At 46.2% G+C, this 17,615-nt stretch overlaps 1 protein-coding gene across 4 annotated transcripts in view; it reads left to right on the top strand.

Moving 5' to 3' along the window:
- The window catches only part of rnf220a (ring finger protein 220a), a 152,768-nt gene that overhangs the window by 110,968 nt on the left and 24,185 nt on the right, over positions 1-17,615 (top strand). For 2 of the 4 annotated variants that reach the window (XM_084007683.1, XM_084007685.1), the window contains exons 3-7: positions 1,661-1,790; positions 9,577-9,625; positions 12,204-12,299; positions 15,050-15,092; positions 17,149-17,195. In XM_084007683.1, coding sequence (XP_083863809.1) covers positions 1,661-1,790; positions 9,577-9,625; positions 12,204-12,299; positions 15,050-15,092; positions 17,149-17,195 — 365 coding nt within the window. Of the gene's footprint in view, positions 1-1,660; positions 1,791-9,576; positions 9,626-12,203; positions 12,300-15,049; positions 15,093-17,148; positions 17,274-17,615 lie in introns of all 4 variants that reach the window. The other 2 variants (XM_084007682.1, XM_084007684.1) reach the window with 1 other exon arrangement.

The following is a 17,615-nucleotide window of genomic DNA, read 5'->3' as shown; positions in this document are numbered from 1 at the left end:
TATTTTTTTTTACTTTACAAAAGCCTAAAAATAATCAAACACAGGCATATATATGTCTGTGTGTGTGTGTGTGTGTGTGTGTGTGTGTGTGTGTGTGTGTGTGTGTGTGTGTGTGTGTGTGTGTGTGTGTGCATCGGCGTCCTGCAGGTGTTTGTCTGCAGAATAGAAAGAGCCCCATCAGCTGCAGACAGGGATTGGATCGCTCTTTGTTTGCTGTGGCGGATGGCGACGGCTTCAGCATGACTCAAATTATCTTGTCAAAGCAATAAAAGAGAAGGGGGAGGAGGGGGGGGGGGGGGGGATGAGAGAGGAAAAAAGGGAAATATTGTGAAGGGAGTGTGGCGGGGGAGACAATAAGGCAGAGAAGAAGAAGAGAGAAAGGAGAGAGAGTTGAGGGTAAGGAGGAAAGTGATGGGGAACAATGAAATAACCAAAGAGGGAGAACAGAGGAGGATGAGAGGGAGAAATGAAACGGATAAATGGATGGTGGGGTAGCAGAAAATTACAAATGGATGAGGCTGCAGAGAGGGAAAGGTGTGAAGAAGAGAAGGAGCGAGGCGGCAGAGATAGAGAGTAATCGATTACCTATTTTTCAAAGTCACTTAACGTGTCCAGTGCTGTGGCTCTGTTAAGTAGCGGCGCAGGAGAATGGGAGGCCGGTATGCACACACACGCTCTGGAAACAGGGAGGAGGAGGCGTGTGTGTGTGTGTGTGTGTGTGTGTGTGTGTGTGTGTGTGTGTGTGTGTGTGTGTGTGTGTGTGTGTGTGTGTGTGTGTGTGTGTGTGTGTGTGTTCCCTACTCGTCTCTTGATGAATTCTCTTGCAGGAAACTGTTCTGACAGACCAATATGTGAGCAAGGATACGTGTCCCCAGAGGGCCTGCATGTTTGTGTGTGTGTGTGTGTGTGTGTGTGTGTGTGAGGACGAAGACAAGACAGATAGGGAGTCCCCCCATACCTGGTCCTCTCGTTGCCGTGGTGACAAGCAGTCTAAACGGGATATCCTGTCTGAGGCGGAGCCTGTTGTTCCCGAACAAAAAGAGAGAGAGAAAAGGCCATTTGATTGGCTAAATACAGGAAATCAGGAAGTGTCCTCTGACATTAAGCACTGAGACACTTTCAATAGATGATATTTTTAGCCGACTCAGACTAAACTTGAGAAAGTAGGATGCACGCTGCTATATTTGCACACATGCACCAACACAAAGGCACAGAAAAAAGAAAAAGAAAAAGAAACTGCAAAGTGCGCACTTTCCCGAGGAAACACAATGAAACGCACACACACATGCAGGTGGGCCCCGCCCTGTGGCCTGCTGATCAAGGACAATGAAGTGAGGTAGTGTTGGCAGACTCTATACGGCGTTATGACATCATTCTTTAAAAATCTGCTTTGACCTGAGAGGACACGGCGGAGAACGTCCAGCGCTGTTTGGTCTGTGTGTAAAAGCCGAATTATAATGCACTTAATGTGTGAGGAAGACGAGCGTCCTTGGCTTTGGATTCAAGGGCTGCCAGGTCAGCGTCGCACAGCGCAAAGACTTGATTTGTCTCTTTTTAGAATATTGTTATGTATACGGTGTGTATTTTTATGTATTTGTGTGGGAGACCGAACATATAAAGACACGTCATGATGTTCTTCTGTCCTGCTTCCTGTCTCCAGGTAAAAAGAAGATGTCCCTCTACGACAGCCAGGCTCCAATCTGTCCCATCTGCCAGGTGCTGCTGAGGCCCGGAGAGCTGCAGGAACACATGGAGACGGAGGTGGAGAGGCTAGCTGCCATCTGCTTCAGGTAGGCCACACTGGTATCACATACACTCATTACAGGTGGTTCAGGAGCTAGAATAGTGAAGCCCTCCAACAAACCAGAAGCAAATTGTGTGCATTTTGTATCTATTTCATGTAGAAATAGATATGGTGTCACATCATGGGGACTCACAGCAGCATCCGGTCACCCTGCAGGCCATGTAGACTTATCTATATACACTTTATATATTTATATATGGAGCCTGTGATCTGTAATGTTCATGCTCATGATTGTTTTGTACAGGATCATGAATAACTTGAGACTTGAAGTGGAAAACATACAGCAGGTCCCGACATAACCAACCACATGAAACATCTTTGTTCCCATTTTTATCGCCTGGCGGATAAATCAAACCCATATCAATCCCTAAGACAAATACTCCAGCGGCTCATGAAGATGGATATTGTTTAGGCCCGGGGTGAAGACCGCGCTTTAATGTCAGGCTCACTGGCTGCCGCTCTTTGTGATTTTGGGCGCCATAAATCTGCATAAAAGGCAGAGGCATGCCGTCGACGTAACGCTAAGTGTTTCCTGCGGGGATTAGGATTCAAACCTGTGACCTCCAGGTTGGCCGCCGCTCCCTTCTCCTCCTCAAGGCAGTTGCACGAGCTGTTTTTACGGCGGATAAATCAACTCCGAGCCCTTTTAACGATGGGACACAACCATTAGGATCCATATTTCACCTTGACCACGCGTCTGGCTCCGTGTGTGTGTGTGTGTGTGTTTGTGTACATGTGTGTGTGGCCTGAGTGTGTGTTTGTGTGCGACCCGGTGTCCACCTTAGCGGCCCAGCTTTATGATAGTCCCCATTAACCTGGAGGAACAGGGCGACAGATAGCGTCACCCCACATAGACATCACACTTCATTTACCCTGTTTACCCTCCCACACCCCTCCTCCCCCCCGCCTGTCTGTGTACTCTACCCGTCCTCCTCCTCCCTCTACTCCTCATCTGTCTCCTCATCCCCCTCCTCCTCCTCCCTCTCCTCATCCCTCTTCTCCTCATCCCTCTCCTCCTCCCTCTCCTCCTCATCCCTCTCCTCATCCCTCTCCTCCTCCCTCTCCTCCTCATCCCTCTCCTCATCCCTCTCCTCCTCATCCCTCTCCTCATCCCTCTCCTCATCCCTCTACTCCTAATCTGTCTCCTCATCCCCCTCCTCCTCATCCCTCTCCTCCTCCCTCTCCTCCTCCCTCTCCTCCTCCCTCTCCTCCTCATCCCTCTCCTCATCCCTCTCCTCATCCCTCTACTCCTAATCTGTCTCCTCATCCCTCTCCTCCTCATCCCTCTCCTCCTCCCTCTCCTCCTCCCTCTCCTCCTCATCTGTCTCCTCATCCCTCTCCTCCTCCTCCCTCTCCTCATCCCTCTCCTCCTCCCTCTCCTCCTCATCTGTCTCCTCATCCCTCTCCTCCTCCTCCCTCTCCTCATCCCTCTCCTCCTCCCTCTCCTCCTCATCTGTCTCCTCATCCCTCTCCCCTTCTCCTCATCCCTCTTCTCCTCATCCCTCTCCCTTCTCCTCATCCCTCTTCTCCTCATCCCTCTCCTCATCCCTCTCCCCTTCTCCTCATCCCTCTCCTCATCCCTCTTCTCCTCATCCCTCTCCTCATCCCTCTCCCCTTCTCCTCCTCCCTCTCCTCCTCATCTGTCTCCTCATCCCTCTCCCCTTCTCCTCATCCCTCTTCTCCTCATCCCTCTCCCTTCTCCTCATCCCTCTTCTCCTCATCCCTCTCCTCATCCCTCTCCCCTTCTCCTCATCCCTCTCCTCATCCCTCTCCTCATCCCTCTCCCCTTCTCCTCATCCCTCTTCTCCTCATCCCTCTCCTCATCCCTCTCCCTTCTCCTCATCCCTCTTCTCCTCATCCCTCTCCCCATCCCTCTCCCCTTCTCCTCATCCCTCTCCTCATCCCTCTCCCCTTCTCCTCATCCCTCTTCTCCTCATCCCTCTCCTCATCCCTCTCCCCTTCTCCTCATCCCTCTCCTCCTCATCTTCTCCTCCTCCCTCTCCCCTTCTCTTCCCGCTCTCCTCTCCTCCTCCTCCCTATCCCCTTCTCTTCCCGCTCTCCTCTTCTCCTCCTCCCTCTCCCCTTCTCCTCCTCCCCCTTCCTTTCCCTCTCCCCTTCTCCTCCTCCCTCTCCCTTACCCTCTCTCCTTCTTCTCCTCCCTCTCTCCTTCTCCTCCTCCCTCTCCCCTTCTCCTCCCCCCTCTCCCTTTCCCTCTCTCCTTCTGCTCCTCCCTCTCCCCTTCTCCTCATCTGCCTTCTTGTTTCCCGTCCGTCTCCTCCTTCTTGGTTCCATTTCCCTTCTCTATCTCGTCTTGTCGTTTATTCTCATTTCACTGAGTTTCTAGAAGCTTTAAGGTCCATCAGACCAAAGCAAAGACAGATAAATTAACGATTTCATACCTAAAAAAATAATAGAAAGAATCACAAAATATATATATTTATAAATATTTGTTTCTTGTGTATATTCTAATGTATATTAATGCATTTTCATTACTTTTCTACCATGATGGCGAGCTAAACAGGCTTTTTAGTCACTTAGGTGATATTTACGATAATCCTGTAATAAAGTCTGATATCGTCCCGACATGTAACCACGGCGTCAGTCGTTTACAGCCGAACTTCGGCGTTTTACTTCTGCTTATTGCATGTTCGCAAAATGACTTTAAAGAGACGGACATTTAAAGAACAAAGTGATCAGCCCATAAGAGATCACTTGTCACAGAGACGATTGCGTTGTAATCCGAAGATCCCAGCGATAAAAACGTCTCCATGACACCTGAGCACGCTCAAACATGTGACCGCGGCCGCGGGACGCCGCTGAAAAAGTAGATCCTGAGATAAAATATAGAATATAACAAAAACAGATTACATGGGAGAGCTGAGTGAGGGTCATCCATCCATCATTGTCTGATATGGTGAGGTGTGTGTGTGTGTGTGTGTGTGTGTGTGTGTGTGTGTGTGTGTGTGTGTGTGTGTGTGTGTGTGTGTCAATAATTAATAAAGGTTAGTAGCCTGCCCTTCCCTCTGTGGGTCTGAGATACTGAGTAAGCACTCGGTTATTTAAGGAAATAGCGTCATCGCCGGTTGAGGCGGGATGGTGGCTAACGTCACGGCTGGCTGATTTAGCTACTCGCCATTAACCCGTCCGACACACACACACACGCACACACACACACACACACACAACAAGAAGGAGGGAGGGAATGCTCAGGATCAGATTTTCCGATATTTTGATAGAGCTGTTCCTTTGCACACATGCCAACATTGCGTGTAAAAGGATATGGATGCAGGAGATGAAATAAAAGCAGAAAGAACCCCACGCACACACACACACACACACACACACACACACACACTGTCTCTCCCTCTCTCCGGCTCTCTGCATGGTAGCAGCCATCATTGAAAGTGACAGTGGGAATTTGGTCCAATTTGTAGTAAATCTGCCTTTAATGACGACCAGCGCTCTCTGAATGAAAGAGCCGTGGGTATGGAAACCAAGGAAAACGTGTGTGTGTGTGTGTGTGTGTGTGTGTGTGAGTATGTCGGTGTGAAAAATAAAAAAGTGTGCGTCCCGTGTATCTGCGGCGGCCTCTTCGCTGGATATCTGTTTCCATTTGTTTACGACTTCTCTCCTCTGTGTTCTGGCCGTGTGCGTGATTACAGCTGCCATCCTGTCCTCTCCAGTCACCGTGAGCTCCGTCGCTTTGTTCGCGGGCCGCAGCGCCTCCTGTACGGACATGGAATTATCACACACACACACACACAGACACACAGACACACACACACACACACACACACACACACACACACACACACAGCGGAGCTAACGGTAATCTATCATGCCCTGTAAACGTCAGGTGGCTCGTGGGGGCAAAGTAATCTACATACCCCATCACCTCCTCCTCCTCCTCCTCCTCCTCCCTATTCGTACCCCTGCTCCTCTTCTTCCTCCTCCTCCTCCTCCTCCATAATCAATTTGCCCCCACCTCTCCGGCAGACGACACAAAGAGGCAAAAAGCAATCAGTATCTTGAGGTTAGCGCCATCCCTCCATTCCACCCAACTCCCACTGAAAAAAGACTTATTCATCTCCCCCCCCCCCCCCCCCCCCCCCTCCCTCAGGTGGGAGGGGCTGTCAGTCAAACTCAGTCTGTCTCTACTTGTGTGGGATTGATGCAGGATTGATCCCGGTTTGTGGAGGGTGGGCAGTTTTACTGAATGGAAACGCTTTCATTTTACTGATCAGCCCAGCGCTGCAGATTAAAGTGGAGCTGAAACGCCGTTTCAAGAGAGTCGGGCTGAAACCGGGTGGGTTTACCCCCCCGCTGTCTCCAGATCCCTGCAGGGCAGATGGATGGATGGACGTCGTGATATTATTGGCTGATGTAGGCAGGTGTCATATTTTGTTTTTAATAAATTAGATTTTGATATAAACATTTTTTCCCATATCTTAAAACGGCTAGATTGTAAGTTGATTGTAAGAGACTGTTTCAGAGCTGATTTTTAAGTGAAAAAAAGATTTATGTGGCCGACTGATTTATCATTTTTTGACATGTTTTGAGGAAGGATTCTATAATAGTGAAGTGCGGCTGCTGCAGATCACAACATTAGACAATGAGCAGTAATTAAAGGGAAATCACCAAAAGCCTTCATGTCACACAAGTAAAACATTTTTATATTATTATATACAAAGGACTCATTCCAATCTAATGAAAACACACCTCCCAGTGATTATACACTCATGAAAACATAGTTATGAATATAATATAAATACCACACACTTTAAGCTTTTACCTGCACTTTTATTTTGAAAAACCATAGGGTACAGGTAAGTGCAGAGTAGATGCTATGCTTACTGACTTTATTGTAGAACGAGGTTCCTGCCCATCATTTAGGTGGAACTGTGTTGTACAACATGCCCTCACCTGTCTCACCCCCCCTCACCTCCGTTCACACACACACACACACACACACACGCACACACACACACACACACACACACACACACACACACACACACACACGGGCCTCATTACCGCCACACATTTTAAATTGCTTTTTCTTCTCTCCTGTCTTTCATCCCTTCCTCTTCCTCCCGTCTGCCTGTCTGTCTGTCTGTCTGCCTGTCTGTCTGCCGGTGTGTGTTTGTTTCCACACTCTTGTCCTCCCTTTGACGTGGCAGGCAGCTGGAATTTCCATCAAAAATTCATAGAAACGGGCAAACAGACGCAAGAAGAGGCGTCGACGCACCGACTCTCCCATCAATCCCTCTCTCTCTCTCTCTCTCTCTCACTTTCCGTCTTCCTTCATCTTTATCGAGCTCAGTCTCTCTCCCTCTCTCACCTCACATTTCATCTCCTTCCACATCTTTTCTCCCCCCCTTCACTTTCTTTCATCTCTCCATCACCCCCTCTGTCATTGTGGCAATTTTCTCCCATCGCAGCAGGCGTGCAGCTGCTGTCCTCTCTCCCTCCCTCCCTCCCTCCCTCCCTCCCTTCCCTTGTCGCTGTTTGACACTGTCAACAAGCAGGTGGAGGTGGCTGTTATTGTTGACGCCTCTGCAGAGGTTCCAGGTAATGAATAAAAGAGAGATAGAGGGGGGAGAAGGAGAGAGAGATGACAGAGACAGAGATAGAAAAGGGGGGAAAGACAGGTGAGGGATGTTGGCAGATTCTCCTGCATTACACAGCAGCTCGACTGTGTCACCCATGTTTATTCTCTTTGTTGGTGGAGGTGAGGCCCGCCGTTCAGCTTCCACACACACACACACACACACACACACACACACACGGGAACAGTAATGACACGTTTTCACCGACGTGTTCACACACACCTGCGTGTGTCCGCTGATACACACTCGCTGCTCATCCCGGATCATAAAGGTATTACTCACGTCTGATGGAGCGAAATGACGAGCAAATAACTAATAATAACAACTCACTCAAACGTTTCATTTGATGCTTTGGGATATATATCACATGTTTTATTACAGACACGGAGAAATTCAAAAAGTTGTTCTCTTGTTTATTAATCTCTTGGCATATGCCAGATATATGTCAAACATATTTAATATGATGCAAGGTTCAGTTAGCCTTGTAAAAAAACAGCCAGTAGAGATGTCCTTCATCGGGATGCGTTTTACTTTTACATTTCAGAGCCTGTACTTTTTCTCTTTTACTTGAGTAAAGAGGTTGAATCAGTACTTTTATTACTTTTTTTAGTCTTTTTTAACACAAGTATCTGTACTTCTACTTGAGTACAGAATATCTGTAAATTGGACACCTGTGTCTAACCATAACTAAAAACACTAACGGACATTTCCTTACAATAGAGAGTGAAAAAGCAACCAGATCCATTGATAAATGAAATAAATTCACAGGATCAAACCTCTTCCATGAGTAGAGATGTCCTTTATTTATGCGCGATAACAATATTTCTGCTAAATTCCGGGTTTGCCTACAAAAATGCATCATCCCGCAGCGCTCTTGAATAGCTGCGTACCTGTCCTTTAAACGTTTTTTCACATACCATCAGTGGCTTGCCTCTTCAAACACATGGAGGAGACATTGTGTTGCTGCTCCACATCCCAGTATGTGTAGGAGGAAATGTCACGGCCTTCCCATCATACATGCCTCCCTATCTCTGTGCAGCTATGCATTATATTCCCGTCCTATCGTCCCGGTCCTGCTCTCTCGTGCACCACTTTTAAAACCTCCTCTCCGATAAGTGACACATAAATAAGGCTTCTTATTCTTATTATCCACCCGTCCAGCCATTGAAAAAGGGGAAAGCCCTTGTCTACCAAGGCATGCTGTCAGATTAGGGGTCACGCTCAATTCGGTGTCCGAGGAGGATCTGGAGCGCTAACAGGGTCTCAAAGCAAACATGACAACCGCGTCTCGCTTTGTCGGCGGCGAGGCCCGGCGCAACGCTTGGCGAGGCTCTGGAGGGACGCACCCCCGTGTCCGGGTGAGAGACGGGGGGGGGGGGGGATGAATGGGGGAGGGAGGGAAGGCGATTCACAATCAATCACGTTGAGATGGCGATAAAGTATTGAATCCTGAGATTGAGGGTGAAAACCGGGGAAAGAGAAGGAAAAAAAAAGAAATTAACAGATTAATTGAGAATGAGGAAGGGAGAGGAAATGAAAAGAATCAGACGATTGAAGTGTCAGAAAAAAAGCTCATAAATAAAGTAACCAGTGAATTGAATGTGTCTGGTCTTTTATTGGCAGTTAGTTGATATATTTTCACTTTCCGTCAGTTTTCACCTCTAATCTGGAATGTCACACAAAAACTCATCTACAGTCTTTCTCCTTCTCTTTCTTAATACTCCCCTGTTTTCTGTGCCCCCCCCACACCTCCCCCCTTCTCTCTCTCCCTTCTCCCCCATAACGTTTACGAGTCAGCCGATTGTCCTCCATGTAGTTCAGAGTCAAAGCGACCGAATGACTGCACGGACAAATCAAATCACTGTGTGTTTGATGAGACAAATGTTGCAGAACGATTGCCTCACCGGCGGATGTCCAGCTGATGTTCTTAGTAATCCTGACATTAGCGGTAACGTTTTCAATCACCATCAAACGGAGCGGCGGGAGACGGACGGAGAGACAATTGAAGGGCGAGGGATAAAAGTGGAAAATCTAATATCGTCTACTTATAGCCATTTGTAGAAGACGTGATATTCCAGCTGTTTCTGATGTTTTCAAATGCGACTTTCCAAGAATACACATAAAGAATGAAATATAATTCTATGTTTGTCTTTCTCTCTGCAGTAAGAACCAGTCGCCTAAGGATGGAGCAGCCACTCCAGGAACCCCCAAGGTGAGATGCACCTCAGGTTCTCCCCGTGTGAGATGATGAATGTCGCCTTACGTGAAAGACACTTTTCCGATGCAGTGTAGTCCTTCTATCAGAGCTTCCTCTGATGCCTCTGTTCCTCTCTGCTGCACTGAGGGCAAATCAGCTGTGCTGTTAGTGCTGTGTCTGATATCCAGCATGCCGGAGTTCCAGTCTCCCGCGGTCCGACGGGCAGCCGAGCCGAGAGGCGCTGCCGTCGCTCCAATTAGAGGGGAAGAAAAAAGACAGATTCCTGATTCCATCCAGTCCCTTATAGAGTCTGCATCCACGGACTCATCTGAACACACCGCTGGCTGCCAGACCCGGCTTTCTTTCTATGTCCTTAATATAATGTCAAGATACTGGATTTAAATTTGGTAACTTTGATAAAAAAAAAAGAACTGTTTTGTTATAAAACGAGGATATAGTTAAAGTTAACAATTGTAGCTTTAAGACAACAAATCCAGTTCTTATTTGGAGGACTTTTAATAAGCTTTAGCAGCTATGGTGGAGTTGGTAGTTTAATGTAAAATACTTAAAAAAATAAAATAATTAAAAGATAGGAAATAATAAAAAAAAGAAAGAAAAATTGTAATCTTCAGTTTCGAACATGCATTTAAAGGGTTTCTTCCTTTTCCTTCCCTTCAGTGTTGGACAGTTTGCAAAACCCTGCAATACGTACTTAACTTTACCCAAAATACTTCCAGTGATACAATCAGCTGGATATCATCACTTCACTTTGGGAAGCTATTTAAGACAGAACCTGTGTCTGGATCATCACTTTCATGAAGTTTCACAGAGTAACTGAAGCAGTCAGGCGCCTCATCGTTTCCATTTCCGTTAACTAAACATGAAAAAAGTCAGATGCACGACTGCAGAAACAGTGCAACCGACGTGTGCGTGAATGCGGCGTAATTCGGGGGATCCAATTTCATTCCCACACACCTTTGGGTGCTGACCCGGACTCAGAGCGGCACTCACAGCACTGTGGGTGGGCTCGCACTCGAGAAGAAAGGTCTGCGCGGCCTCCCACTCCGGCCGTGACTGTGCATCCTCCCGCTGGTGTTTAGTATTCAGCGGCGGCCGCGGTGAAGGGAGAGGGCCGGTCTGAAGTACATGGGCTTGTTGTGTCCGCCTCCTCCCCGCTGTGCCCCACTCACCCCCGTTAGGCCGGAGATTAACCCCAACGCACCTCCTTACGGGGGGGCCGAGGTGAAACATAGACCACAACATCTCAAATGCACACTTTGTGCCTTCGTCTCATTTTTTTTTTTATGCTTTTTCATTATGATTAAATAAGTTAAACTTTCTGGTGTAAATCCAGTTACTTACCTGCACGTAGCATTAAAAGCAAGCTTTTATTCTTTTCTTTTGTAACTGATCTTTGGGTTTTTCCTTTGGTTAATTGGTTGGTTTAAAAGAGCAAAGTTTCAATGGAAGATCTCCATTTGTAATCTGTTGGCAGAATGCTGTTAAATGTCATATTCTAATGATGGAATTAAAGCATATTTCCAGAACGCCCCTCCAGGTAAATGATTCCTGACCTTTTTAAACCCGGGTAAAAGAGAAGACGACACACACACACACACACACACACACACAGAGGCATAAAAGCATCATGCATAATGTCCAATTTACTGTGGCGGCACTGGAGGTTGGTCATTTCTCACATATTATTATTAGATTACTGCTGTCGAGCACTTAAGCCTCTGCTCTGCCCCTTTCCGCTTGATTAATAGGAGACGACTGTAAATACAAATATTTCATAGCTGCCTTGTAAAATAAAAAAAAGAGAAGGCGCACATGGAAATATAAGCGCACACACACACACACACACACGCACACACGCCTTGTAAAAGAAACAGTGATGTCGCTGCTCTTTCTTTCCCTCGTTCTGTTTCTCCCCCATCATCTTCTACTTGAGGAAGTTCCTGCATTGTTCCTCATCCTCCTCTTCCTCTGCCTTTAATTCCCGAACTTATCGTCCCGTAAACATCAACTCCAATCAGTGGAAGGGATTTAACGCGGCGCTCTCGGCATCCGTGGCAGCGACGCTGCTCGATTTAACTTTTACACGTCAACCGACGTTTCAGCAGTTTTCTTTTAACTCTTCGACTGCTTTCAGGGACGACGTCTTTGCCTCCAATTTACTACACCGGCTCCCCACGCCCTTTTACAGGTTCAAATGTTTGAGTCGGGATATTAGGTTGTCCAATCAGAGTCCTCGGCCCCTGATTGGTTGTTTTTCTGCAGGTATGATGGAGAAGTTTAGCACCAAACAGGCGGAGGAACCTGACTATCCGTCCGGTGTGCCAGTTTGAGCAAAATACACCAAAAACCACATTTTTACTGAAGTCACCAACTGTAGCTTTAAACTGAAGTCTTCTTCAGAACAATGTGACCTTTTCTAGTTCCTTTCATCTTCAATAATTCTGGGCTTTTATCTCCAACAGTGAAATTCCATCAGTTTTCCTGCGATCTAAATGTGTTGTTACTGACTACAGACGTTGTATTAATATCTCTCTCTCTCTCTCTCTCTCTCTCTGTCTCTCTCTCTCAATAGTCGATGCTGTTGTCGGTGCACATCAAGCGTGAGGGAGAGTCTCCCGTGGTCTCGCCCCTGTCCTCGGAAGACGCCCACCACTCCGACAGATACCAGGTCACACTTACTCACGCACACACACACACACACACACACACACACACACACACACACACACACACACACACACACACACACACACACATTGACACCATTGTCTTCTGTTTGTCCCGATATCCAGCTGGAGTGCCGACGTAATGCTAATCCAATCATCCATGCTATCTATTCTGATATTCCACTTTTTAGTTGTTTTTTTCTGATGTGTGTAATTCCCCCCCGCTGACGGACGTAGCAGCAGAGGATTATGTGTTTTTATGCCACATCAGCAGTTTCCGTTTCGACCAGCGGGCCAATCTCCTTAAATCTCACATGTCTCGAGAGCCACCCCGACTGCTTTTATCTCTTAAATTCATCAAAGTTTGTTCGGGTAATTCTTCCGGCCGTGATGTATCTCCGGGTTAAGTGGGTTTCCCCCCTTACACCATAAAATAAGAACTATTAAGTCCACGCCGACGTTACATCCATACGTTCGGGATGACACAGCTCATAAAGACCTTATAGCGATAAAGTAGATTTTCTCATTAAGTGAAACTGCTGAAATCACCTTATATTATACAAATGATTAAGTCAATGGTGACTCTTTTTACCACCCTGAGAGTGACGCATAATGGCAGACTTTGCCACCTCCTCTCCGTCCCGGTGCTCCTGTCCCTCCCCACCTGTCCCCTCCCTCTGAGAACCTGACCTATCCGCTGCCATTCGCTGAGTGTGTCATAATGATACGCTAGTAGCGGCCATGCGAGGCAAGTGGGCCCATAACTCAAGTGGCGGCGGGGAGGTGAGAGGGGGGGGGTGAGGAGACTGATGGAGGGCTAGAACAGAAGGAGGCGGCCTGACTGCTTGTCGGCGCTCGCTGATGGACGGCGGGCCGCCGGTGAGAGGAACCGCCGCACGCTCGCTGTTGCCGAGTCAAAGAGAGGGCATCCATAACGCCGAGAGCCGATGCTTTAGTCAGCACATAGCCGAAGACAAGCGGGCCTCCGGGTGTCAACGCAGACCCGTGGTGCACATTCCGCACCAGACAGAATATGTGACCTCGCTTAATTTATTTCTCCGTGCTGCACTTTAATGATAAGACCATTATTCTTAATGATGCGGGGGGAATCCACCCCGGGCTTCCCGAACCACCCGAGACCCCAAATGTTCCACTTCCACTCGATAAATGTGTAGGATTTAATTGTTGCCAGTGGTGGAAAGTAACTACATTTAATCAAGTGCTGTACTTAAGTACACTTTTGAGATACTTTTACACACTTTATACACTACTTTATACTTCGACACCAGTACTTTTCACTGCAACGTCGCCGACTTTGCAGATTTGTGGCTTAGAAAACAGGGTCGTCTTGCTGTGACCTCTTGTGACATTTGGTTGAATCCAATATAAAAAAGAAAAGATTACAGAAAAGTCTTACGTATGAAATTTAAAAAAAATAGTTGTCATATTTCAGATGTATCTGTGGTTACACTTCCTGTATCAACATTAATATAATGATTCCTTTTCATAGTTTAAGTATTGTATATTAAGAACTCAGGTTTGATATTTAACGAGCTATGAAACGGTAAATAATGAGCTGCACACACATAATATGCTAAATGACTGGAGAAAAAACACCCCACGTCAATAAATTACACTTTAAGGGCAAACACCTGATCAATTTTGACCAAATTTGGCCTCATTTACATAGTCAAACACATTTTATTAATAATTATTATTATTAATAATAATTATATAATTGTCTCTGTGTCTATTGATTGAAAAGCCTATTCACCTGTAGTAAACAGACACTCTCTACTGCAGTAGAAGTACACATTCAACTTCTTTATTGAAGTAAAAGTGAATCTGAAATGTACTCAAAGTATAAAGTGAAAAGTATCCCTATGAAGGACATTTCTACAAGCAGGTTTTCATAATAATAAGAAAAAATAATGTGTAATTCCCCTCAAATGCATTAAAACTAAAGAAACAAACCTGTTTTTTTGTACTTTAAATATTTTAAAATATAGGCAGTAAAAGTGCAAAAGAGTCACCAGAAAAATAAATACTAAAGTAACGTGCAGATACATGAAAACTCTACTTAAATACAAGTATTTGTACTTCGTTCCTTCCCACCTCTGGTCTCCACTTTTAAAAAGTAGAGGGTGTTGTTATTATAACGAGGACCCGTAGAGTCCGTCTGCATGTGAAAAACCCTCCAAACCCCATTCATTAAAAACGCCAAACCCTTTAAAAGAAACCCGTTGCTTCCCCCTAGCGGCCAACGCTCGACACGACACGTGACGTCTCCCTTTCCGCGCACCATCCGTCCATCCGGGGGCGTCACGTGACCAAAACAAGGCAACATGGCGTCGCTTCGTGAGCGGTTATGTGCTGACAGCGAGCGCCACTTTCAATCCTCCTCCATCCGCGTAGAATAACCGACGGCAGCCGCAGTCGGCGGTGATGAGCGGCGTCTGGGAGCCCGGCCGCGCCGTCCGCAGCGGTGAGTTTTCTGGCCGAATGAGCGGGAGAATGAGCCGTGCGTGAAAGCCCCCTGACAGTCATGGAGGATGTGGAAAACAATAGAGAAGTACGTTTGTTTACAGCGTCCCGGCCTCAGCATCCAAAGCAATCCCGCCCCGACAAGTTACACTTCTCCTCGCGAACCTCTCCCGCTGTTTGTTTACCATCTAATGTGTATTTACTCCCCTTTCTTTTTTTTTCTCCCCCTCTCTCTTTCTCTCTCTCCCTCCTTCTCATCTGCTTGCAGACATTTTTACGAGTTCGAGCAAACAGGCAAACAAGATTGAATGGTATGTACACGCGACGTTTCACCCCCTTTACTGATTATTAACGTGCATCACGTCTGATTAAAATGTGGTTATTAAGTATTTTTGAAAAAATAAACTTGATGTATGAATAATAATCATCATACTTACTTGTGCTCCTAAATAAGTAAAGGGCCTATAGACATAGTAAGTAGTCAAATAAGTATAAAAGTGTACACATATATGTATAAATACACTAGTTTATATGCAGATGACGTAGTAATAGATAATATTGTGGTAGTATATCGTAGAATATAGTGCACATAAGGTAAGATTATAATAACAAAAAGATGTTATTACAAAGTTTACATATCTACCAGTGAAGTTAGGGACGTTTAATCTCAATGAATGAAAATAAATGCTCGTCTCCATGAATGGTGATATAATATCGCTGGTATCAAGGCACGGGGGCAACATCTTATCAATGTGACCATGTGATGGTAAATTATTACCTGTGTATTTTTCTCTGGGGTCAGGTGACCTTTATCTGCCCAGTTAATGAACACCTTACTATCTTTTTTTATTATTATTATTATTTTGAGAAAGAGACAGCATATTTGTTTTTCATCCTGTCAGTTGAAATGCCACCTACACATTTTGTGTGTCTGTTGTTGTGTGACTGAAATGTAATGGGTGACAGCAGCCAGTGGAACTTTTTCCTAAAAGCCGTTTTGGACAGGTGGTTAAAATTTAAACGTCAGAAGCTCCGTGATATTGAACACAAATGTGACAAAAGTGACGTTGTCTTCACAAACACCACTTCAACACGACACAGAGCTTTCTACAGTTACGCCTGTGCTTTATTTTAGCAGCTCTGCCTCATCAACCTCCCAAAGAACTTCATCTGAATTCGTCATTTTCCTCTCCGTCTCCCTGCTGTAGTACCTCTCTCCACCTGAACGGCGGCTGATGCGCGAATGGGGGGCGCTGTTTCACAAATACATAACTTTTATTAAAGGTTGTTTAATGTGACATCTGGTTGCAAACTCCAAAGAAATCACATAAACTAAAGTACAGGGGACATCATATTACTGCATACATGAACACTTTTTAATTAATACATGCTTTTTAACATTTGTAGAAGTACAAATTCCATTACTAGATTTTTGCCGTGGTATCGTTCTGGTAATTTCCACATCGGTTGTTGTCTCTGTTGGAAGAAATGTAGTGTTTCAAGTCTGGAGGAGATACACAGACCTTTTTCAGTCAGAGCCCATGACAAGAGACTTAGTTTAAACTTCGCCCTCCTACTTTTTTTTCCTGCCATCTTTAGGAACCAGGAATCATTGTCACTTGGGGTGTAACGGCTGAGGTGGGGGGTTATATATCCCTGCCGGACCTAATTAGCGGCCCTTTCCCTTCTCTATTTAACAACGCTCCCCTCGATTAGCGTCATGGGGAGAATTGGCGAGGAAGAAGAGGATGAGGCCGTTTCTCTCTTTACCCCTCCATCTCCCTGCAGTTATGGTGTATTGCCTCATGTGCTCCTCCTCTCCCTCCATCCCTCGCCCCGGTCCCTCTTGGCCTCCTCTGCTTTCCCAGCCAGCTAAAAATTAATGTCCCTGCGCGCCATTTGCAGTTAAGAAAAAACGACAGAGACTCGGGGCGCAATGACGGCTGTTCTGCTCTGTTAGATTTCTAATTAAATGTGTGTGTGTGTGTGTGTGTGTGAGTGAGTGTGTGTGCGGTGGGGGAAGCTGTGACAGGGAGGGCAGGGGGAGGAAGGGGAGGAGCGAGGGAGGGAGGAGGGATGGCGTGGATGTAGACTGTCACGTCCAGCTCTTGTCTTTTTAGCCAGCTCAGCTTCTACACTTGTGAAGAATAGAGGGACGGCCTTTTTGGTACATTGCATGTGATTTAATTAAGGAGGATCCATCCGACATAAACTCCCCTCAGGTCTTTTTTTTTTTTTTAAAAGATTACCTCCTGTGCCTTGAAACCAGTGACATTAACATCCGAGGAAACATGCATGAAAAGCTAAATGGTGATTAAAGGTGTATAACTGAATGTCTGTCTGTCTCCCTTGACTGCCCGTTTCCAGCCCGTATAGGAAAGATGAAGAGGAGGAAGCCTGAGGAGGGGGGCCAGGTATGTCCGCTGTGCAGCGCCCCATTGGCTGGGAGCGAGGAGGAGATGAGTAGACATGTGGAACAATGCCTGATCCAGGTAGTACAATCCTGGCCCCGAAAACCAGTCGGACAGCCTGTCAACCCTTCTCTTCCTGTAGATACAGACCAGTCACCTCTTTACTTCCTGTAGATACAGACCAGTCACCTCTTTACTTCCTGTAGATAGAAACCAGTCACCTCTTTACTTCCTGTAGATACAAACCAGTCACCTCTTTACTTCCTGTAGATACAAACCAGTCACCTCTTTACTTCCTGTAGATAGAAACCAGTCACCTCTTTACTTCCTGTAGATAGAAACCAGTCACCTCTTTACTTCCTGTAGATAGAAACCAGTCACCTCTTTACTTACTGTAGATACAGACCAGTCACCTCTTTACTT

This window comes from Eutrigla gurnardus (genome assembly GCF_963514095.1).
Source record: "Eutrigla gurnardus genome assembly, chromosome: 4".
Lineage (NCBI taxonomy): Eukaryota > Metazoa > Chordata > Actinopteri > Perciformes > Triglidae > Eutrigla > Eutrigla gurnardus.
The sequence above is the reverse complement of the archived record's forward strand: the minus strand, read 5'-3'. Positions and strand labels throughout refer to the sequence as shown.